The sequence below is a fragment of the Hipposideros armiger genome, unplaced genomic scaffold, assembly GCF_001890085.2.
Source record: "Hipposideros armiger isolate ML-2016 unplaced genomic scaffold, ASM189008v1 scaffold_540, whole genome shotgun sequence".
In the NCBI taxonomy this organism is placed as follows: domain Eukaryota; kingdom Metazoa; phylum Chordata; class Mammalia; order Chiroptera; family Hipposideridae; genus Hipposideros; species Hipposideros armiger.
In genome coordinates, this window is record NW_017731890.1 from 97,345 (window position 1) to 105,461 (window position 8,117).

An 8,117-nucleotide genomic window follows, 5' to 3' on the forward strand; every position below is an offset into this window, starting at 1 on the left:
CCCAGGTTTGGAAGGAGAGGACTGAGGAAGGCGCAGGCAGAACGGGGGTTGGGACCCAGGGTCAGGGCAGAGCTGTCTCAGGGCCAGGACAATGCTGGGAGGGCAGCTGGGCTGGGGTGGGAGCCAGGCACCTGCTGACAGTGGCCGTGGCCCTGAGACTCTCAGGGTTGCAGATCAGCACATCAAGGACACTGACGATCTGGGAAAAGCGAGGCCGCTGGGCGCGGTCCTTGTGCCAACAGTCAAGCATGAGCTGGTGCAGGGCGCGGGGGCAGCCCATGGGCGCTGGCAGGCGGTACCCCTCCTCCACAGAGCTGATGACCTGAGGCGGGGGAGCACAGTGCTGGGGTTAAGGCTGTCCTGCTCTCCAAGGGCCTATAGTGCCGCTGCCCAGGCAGGGTCCAGAACTCACGTCACGGTTGGTCATGTTCCAGTAAGGCCTCTCCCCGTAGGCCAGCACCTCCCACATGACCACACCGAAGCTCCACACATCGCTGGCTGAGGAGAAGGTCCGGAAGGCGATGGCCTCGGGGGCTGTCCAGCGGATGGGAATCTTCCCTCCCTGTGAAGGACATGGGAGTGTTGAGGGAACTGAACCCTGGGGTCCTGTTTTCCAGGCTGGGAAATTGTCAGTCCAGTGGGGGAGACATGGCCTCCACCTTCTAAGAGCACTTGTTCTGATAGGGGAGGCACGCATGCAGGGCTGTTGTGAAGACTGAACAAAGAAAGTATGCGGGTGCCTGGCACGCAGATGCTCAGTGAAAACCACCCAAGGGGTCGATGCCTGAACAGAGGACAAAGCTCAGAGAACGTGGCCTAGTACTCCTCTCCCTCCTCCCCACTTCTTCCTTTTTGGGGGGGAGTCACAAATCATTTTTCTAAGTGAAACCTTATTCAGAGGCTCAGTGGGTAAGATGCAAAGGAGAGGTTCTGATGGAGGCAAGGGTAGGGGGCCAGGGCCCCCCCCCCCACTCAGCCTCCTGCCTAGGGAAGCCACATCTCCATGAAATGCATTTTGAAAATGCTGGTTTTGAGCCAAACTTTAGAGACAGATATGGAGCGGATGTATGTTTCAAAGAGATGCCAACTTGCCCAAAATCTCCCAGTGAGTGACAGTGGTGAAGAGCCCTGGGGTCCAGAGCCACTCGGTGATAGAAGAAATGGGATGTTCCCATTTCCCAGAGGGGACAACTGAGGTGCAGAGAAGAGGTAGGACTTGCCCCCTCGGAGTAAAAGGCAACCCAGAAATGGACAACCTCACTGAACGACAGGTGGCGGGGTCCTCTGTGCCACCTCACCCCTCCCTGGGCCTGTTGGAAAGGGGAGTGGGCTACGCACCGTGGTGGTGTAGGCGGCGTCGGGGTCGTCCTCCAGCACCCGCGAGAGCCCGAAGTCAGACACCTTGCAGACCAGGTTGCTGTCAACCAGGACGTTGCGCGCGGCCAGGTCGCGGTGCACGTAGCCCATGTCTGAGAGGTAGCGCATGCCGGCGCCCACCCCTCTGAGCATGCCCACCAGCTGCGTGATGGTGAACTGCCCGTCGTGAGTCTGCAGAGGACACGGCTTAGGCTGCAGGAAGGCTCTTTGCAGATGGCAAAGTGCTTCACTGCTTAGGAAGCATGTGACGGGCTACGGTTTGTTCCCATGGTCTCATTTGTACTCACAGCAGCCCTGAGAGGTAGGTGGGGTGGCAAGGACTGTTCATCCATTTTGCAGAAGGAATGGAGGCCCAGAGAGGTTAAGCCCTGTGCCTAAGAGCACCCAGCACACAAATGGCAGGGCAGGGGCCGAGAATCTAGGGATTTCCACTATACCCAGCATGCCTCCCAGCTGGGCGGGGCCTGGGTCCCCACAGAGGCGTCCCTTTCAGGCTGTGCAGCACAGGCACTCTCACGTGATGGGGCCGAGAGGCAGTTTGACTGGCTGACCCTTAAGACCCTGTATCTGGCCCCCCCTCCCCCCGGGCTGTTGGGTCCAAGCTCCCGAGGGTGTTTGGAGGCCTTACATTAACTTCCTTCCCCCAGCCCACGGGGAAAGGCAGGGCAGGGCACACACCCTGAGGAAGGCATCCAGGGAGCCGTTCTCCATGTACTCAGTCACGATCATTGCCAGGCGGCCTGGGGAGGAGAAGGGGCAGGTGGTGGCTCTTGGTGGGGGGATCAGCCCTGATCAGAGACCCTAGGAACATGTCCCCCACCATGAGCCACCAGGAGCTGGGCCAGCACCAAAGGTTCCAGGGGGCCTAGGGTTCCCATTGGGGTTCCAGGCTCTGGGCCCCCTCCCCAACCAAGTCATCGAGGAACCTGAGCCAGGGGACAGGGGCAGGGCAGGGTGGTGTGGGGATAGACCCAGAGCCCTATCCCTGGCAGCGGAGGCCCTGCAGGGCAAGGCTGCCACCTACCACGGGTGATGACACCTTCAAGGCGGATGATATTGGGGTGGTCAAACTGACCCATGATGGATGCTTCACTCAGAAAGTCTCGCCGCTGTCTCTCCGTGTAGCCAGCTTTGAGGGCCTTGATGGCCACAGGCACGTCCTGCTGCCCTGGTACCCGCAGCCGCCCATAGCAGACTTCCCCTGACTCTCCTGTGGACCCCGAGTGGGGTTAGCAGGAGGAAGGCAGTGGGACCCTCCTCCCCCAAACCCGGACCGCTGCACTCCCCCGGGCTCACACACCCGACTACCCCCCTGGGCCTGGCTATGCCAGGCTCCTCCATGCCCCTCTCCCTCTGCCCTGGGTGCCTCCTCCCCTGGACATCTGCCCACGTCGTCCCCACCCTCACAACCCTGCAAGGCTCACCGGAGCCGATAATTTTCTCGATGTGGATCCTGGAAGCCTCAATCTCTCGGGTGAAACTGCGGCCCGCCCGGCCTGGCTCCTCGTAGGTGTGGGGTTCTGCATAGAACTGGGGCTCCGGGATCTTCCCCAGGGGGTGGTGCAGGGGCAGGAAGACAGGTGGGGGTGCTAAGGGCCAGGGCAGAAGGGCCTTCAGTGGGATCCAGGAGGACTTTCCCTCCCAGCATTCCCTGGACCTGGGGCGGGTCTGGGGGTGGGGTGAGGAGTATCTCTGGGAGTCTCAGGATATGGTAGCAAACAGTAGGCACCCAATAAGAGCTTGCCAAGTGAAAGCATGGTCTCTATGGAGCAGCTCTGGAGTCTCTAGGGGGCTCTGGGGTCTCCAGTGAGTTTGGAGCATGTCTATATCTTTCTGGGGTCACTTCTAAGATCTTTCTAAATTGTTCTGGGGTAAGAATGTGGCAAAAAAGATTTCATCATAAATACCAACTTAGACTGAAAGTGGTTCTCTAGATGGCTGTGTTAAGAAGGATTCTAAGGCTGCATTCAGGCTCAGTGGGAATCAGTATCATGATTGATATGGATGTCTAAATGGGCATAGAAATGGGGTGTGAAGGTGGGCATCCCCATTTTGCCTTGTTTTCTGGGGTCTTTACAGGGTCTTCAAAAAGCTCTCTGTAGCAGGGGTTCTTATCCAAAGTATATAACCCCTCCCTGAAATTATATGCAAAACTGTGAGTGCACACATCCGTGAATTTCCCTGGGGAGAGGGTCTCTAGCATCCCCAGTGGGGGTCTGTGACCCAAGAAAGGTGACTAACACTTCGACTTTGCGGGTGTAAGGCCTCTGACACCCAGCTGTCTATCTCTGGAGCTCTGGCCTTTTCTGTGGGCACCTTTCTTCTTCCCACTTGTGCCACCCCCAGACCAGCACTGGTTCCCACCGTGACCTCCTCCTCTTCGCCCTCAGATCCCTGGGCCCCTGCACTCACCCTGCCCATTCTGATAGTGCATCTTCTCCTCGTCTGAGTCCTGGAAGGCCTTGCTGTAGCCACAGTGCCTGTGGAAGATGGCACAGCTCTGTCGCAGGCCAGACCTCCCTCCTCCAGCTCTGATCACATTCAGGGACAAGTGAGGGCTCCTCCCCTCGACTTCCCTCCCCGTTTCAGGTCAGCGCCTGCCACCCCAGCCCCTGCCTCTGCCGGGGGAAGTTCCTGCCCTCAGTCTCTCAACCCAGCTGAACTGTGACATCCTTGACATTTAGATAGTTTACAATTTACAAATCTGAGTCACTTGGCCCTCACAGCAAAGTCTGCGGGTTATTCGCCCCATTTTGTATGAAACTGCCCCTTGTGGAGGGGTTGAGAGGTGAGGCTTCTGAGGCCAGCTCTGCTGTGTCACTTGGTAACGCCCTTCCCTTCCCTGGGCCTCAGTTTCTCCATCTATTGGATGATCCTTCTGGTTCTTGCTGTCTGGGATCCTAAGCCCACATAAGCACAGTGTCCCATCTCTACCTCCTCTGGAACGGAGTGGAAGAGGGGAGAGTGACTAAGAGCATGATGTTTCGTTTTGACAGACCTGGGTTCAGGTCCCAGTTCTGGCATCTATTTGGCAAGTGGCCTAGCCCCTCTGATCTCTAATTTATTCACCTGCAAAATGAGATCAGGATCTCTACGTCACTGGAGCGCCATTAGGGTCAAATGACATGGATGTGGTTGTGTTGAAGAGAGACCCAGTGAGACTGGCTGGTGCATGGATGTGGCATGAGAGGGTCAAAGGTGACAACTTGGGTTTAAGGTTTGCGTAACCCCATGAATGGTGGTGCCATGTCCTAAGATGGGGGGCCTGTGAGAGGTGCAGGTTTGGGGGGTGTTGTTTGTCTAAAACACATCTGAGTGGAGAGGAGAGTGGGCAGCTAGACCTCCGGGGAGACGTCTGCACTGGTGACATAAATTTGGGGATGTCAGCATGAAAGTGGAATTCAAAGCCTTGAGAAGGTCACTCAAAAAGATGAGCCTGGATAATCAGGAAAGAGAGGCGGTCTAGGACGAGCCCGAGGTCCTCCAGACTTCAGAGGTTGTTTGGAGGGGAGGGGATGGCAGAGATGGAGGACAGGCCAGATAGGTGGACAGAAAATGGGGGGCAGGCCGGGGCATGGAAGGCAAAAGAAAAGTGTCCCTTCCGAGGAGTAAAGAAGAACAGGTGTATCTGTAAGTGAGCCCAGCCCCAAGCACAGGCAGGAGGCGCGGCACTCCAGAGGAGGGGTTTAGGGTGGCGGGGGCGCAGGACCACCCACCTCTTCTTGCAGATGAGCAGGAGCAGCAGTATGACCAGGCCGGTGATGAGTGTCAGGCAGATCCAAACGATGGTCCGAGTGTCATAGCGGGGCCCTGCAGGGGGGAACCAGGGACTGCGCTGTGAGAACCACTGCTCTGCGGCTGGGGGCAGGATGACGCTAGGGAAGGGGCGCAGAATTACTCCCGCTTTCCTGGGTGACCTTGCACCATTCACTTTACTGCTCTGACTCTCACTGTCCTTGTCTGTAAAGTGGGGATGTGGGTAATGCTGGCTCACGAGAGGGTCTCTGGAACGGTGATAAGGTTATCCTGCTAGCAAAGGGCATCATGGCGCCTGCAAATCACACTGATGCTCAGTAAAAGTCAGCATTTACATTTATGGGCTGTTACGAGCTCAGTCTCCTCGGGCAAGTCACTTCCCTTCTCTGGGCCTCGGTTTTGGTCAGCTGTAAAAACACCGACCCAACACCACAGGCACCAGCTCAGCACACGCTAGCTCCCTTACTCTGAGCGCCAGGGCCTGGCCCAGCTCCCTTGCCCGCCCCGCTCCCTGCACTCACGGGGTTTCCCAGTCTCCACCTCCATGGCCTGGCTGAATCGGCCGCAGCCTGCCGACGTGCGGGCTCGGACCTGGAACACATAGCGGGTGCCCGGCTTGAGGCCCGAGACGGTGGCCCTGGTGGTGACAGCCTTGAGGGTGGAGTAGCTCTGCATCTCCTTGTCCTGTCCACAGGAAGGGCCGTCAGCCAGGGGCACCCCTGCCTGGCTCCCCTCCCCCTTCCTCCCTGCCTGAGGCGCGGTACCTTCTCGTAGTATTTGATCTCGTACTCCAAGATGATGCCATTGGGCTGCTCCGGCTCCTGCCACAGCAGTGAGACGCTGGTCTGCCCGGCCCGCTCCTGGCGGATCACCACCACCTGGGACGGAGCTAGGGGAGGGAGGCCGGCCTCCATCAGACGGGTCTGTCCCACCCCTTCCCAGGCCCTGCTTGGAGACATCCTATCTCTCTGGCTTTCCTGGGAGGCCCCTGTCCTGCCTCTGCCTCAGGAGAGCCAGCCCCGCTCTGGTCCTCCTGGCAATTCATAGGCTGCAGCCCTGGTCAGTCATCCGGGGTCTGCCCAGCCTGTCTCTGGTCTGAGATGCTGGGGTTGGCTTTACTCGGACAAGGCCTGATGGCCCCAGGTTTCACAGCCTCCTCCTCCTCCTGTCTGGCCAGGTCCTTCCACTGTGGGTGCAGGACCCCACCAGCCCCAGCAAGCAGCCACTCTTGTCTGTCCTGGGGCCCCATCCCCCGATGTCTCTATCTCCGTGTCTCCCACCCCCAGCCTGCTATGCAGCAGCTCTCAGGAGTGCTTGAGGGAGGAGGGAAGGAAAGGAGAAGGAAGGACCCTCACTGTCGGCTTTGGAGGTATAACGGGGGTAGCTCTGGAGACTTCAGGAAGAGACATGAGCTGAGCCCGGCTCATTCAGCTCAAGTATTCTCTCAGTCACATGAGGTCACCCATTTGCTCCTCACTCATCGACAGGTTGACCCATCCCTTCGTCCATACATTCCCTCCCTCCCTTCTGTGTTCAGTGCAATTATCCCAGAGGTGAGACTGCTGGGAAGTATCAGAGACTCAGCCATAGCCAAACAGGAGCGCCCGCAGGGCTGCAACCCTCCCCTGCCTGCCCCTCCAGCCCAAAGGCCTCCTCTTTCCCCTCTGCTCACCCCTCACCCTGCACCTCCCATGTCCCCCACCTGCCCCACGTGGCCAGCTCTTGCCTCATATCTGGACATCCTATCTCCTTAGCTCTCCTGGGAGTCCTATGAAAGCAGGGACCACACATAGTAGGTGCCCCCAAAAATGTTGTGGATGACTTTGACATAAACAATTAAGAAGCAATTCCAGAGTCAAGTTGGAGGGTGTGGTACAGGGGAGATCCCACAGCCTGGGACTCAGGTCTGGGTTCACAGCCCGGCTCCTCTCTTGCTGGCTGGGACCATTACTGTCTCAAGGCTGCTGCTTCCCCACCCAGAGGCCAGCTAAGCTGCCAGGAGGAGGTGAAGACCAGCTAAGACCACTGGATGCAAGGGACACACACGGAGCCAGGACAGGAGTTCTGAGTGGGGCGGGCAGAGGGGGAGACCACGGTTCCAAGGTGGGAGGGAAAGGGGCTGGGAAATCAGAGAGGGTTCCAGGGAAAGAGGGGGTGTGGAGAAGAGAAGGGAGCGGGGAAGAGCAAAGAGTCTCTGAGGACAAACACTGACCATTTGCTTGAGGCTGTTGTCTGTCCCAGGCCCCCACCCCAGAGCTGTGGGTGTCCACTCAATCATGCACCTAGGGTTTCCTGAATGCCTACCACATGCCAGGCACTTGGCTAAGACCTGGGGACTCTACAGTGACCAAGACAGCCCTCACAGAGCTTATAGTTTAGGAAGGGAGACAGAAAGTAAATAAGAAAACAAACCAAAGCATAATTACAGGTTGGTGAAGTACCGTGAAAGACATGAAGAGGGCGCTGTGATGGAGAGGACCTTCCACAGGGACCAGGAGGGAGTGGGCCATTTTGGCTGGGGTGGCCAGGGTTGGCCTCTCAGAGGCAGGAATGCCATCTGAGCCGGGAATGGAAGGAACCAGCCATGGGAACATCACAGAGGGGACCATGTCACTGTGATGTAGAAGCAAGGCCAAGGCCAAGGCCCAGGGAGGGGCAGGGCGTGGTATGTTCAAGGATGGGGACCAGAGGCCAGCGTGGCTAGAAGGGAGTGCACCAGGCGAGAGTGGATGGTACAAGGCTAGAGAGGCAGACAAAGGTGGGACATGTGGGTCCCCGTGGCTCCTGGGAGGGTCTGAGTTGTATGTGAGCTCAGGCTGAAATTGTTAAAGGGCTCCCGTATGACCTGATCTCACCTACATTGTTTTGTTTTTTAAGTTAAATTTATTGGGGTCACATTGGTTAATAACATTATATAAATTAAGGCAACCAACTGAATGGGAGAAGGTATTTGCAAATGATACCTCCAATAAGGGGCTAAAATC

The 8,117-nt window shown here is 57.6% G+C and overlaps 1 protein-coding gene across 1 annotated transcript in view; it reads right to left on the minus strand.

The window, feature by feature from the left end:
* Nucleotides 1-8: 8 nt before the first annotated feature.
* Nucleotides 9-8,117, minus strand: part of EPHA8 (EPH receptor A8) — a 28,090-nt gene continuing 19,981 nt past the window's right edge. The window contains exons 6-15 of the mRNA XM_019668823.1: nt 5,898-6,022; nt 5,655-5,817; nt 5,094-5,187; nt 3,790-3,857; nt 2,802-2,966; nt 2,402-2,587; nt 2,056-2,117; nt 1,339-1,548; nt 413-562; nt 9-322 (exon numbers count right to left, since the gene is read on the minus strand). Coding sequence (XP_019524368.1) covers nt 62-322; nt 413-562; nt 1,339-1,548; nt 2,056-2,117; nt 2,402-2,587; nt 2,802-2,966; nt 3,790-3,857; nt 5,094-5,187; nt 5,655-5,817; nt 5,898-6,022 — 1,484 coding nt within the window. The 3' untranslated portion in view covers nt 9-61. The remainder of the gene's footprint in view (nt 323-412; nt 563-1,338; nt 1,549-2,055; nt 2,118-2,401; nt 2,588-2,801; nt 2,967-3,789; nt 3,858-5,093; nt 5,188-5,654; nt 5,818-5,897; nt 6,023-8,117) is intronic.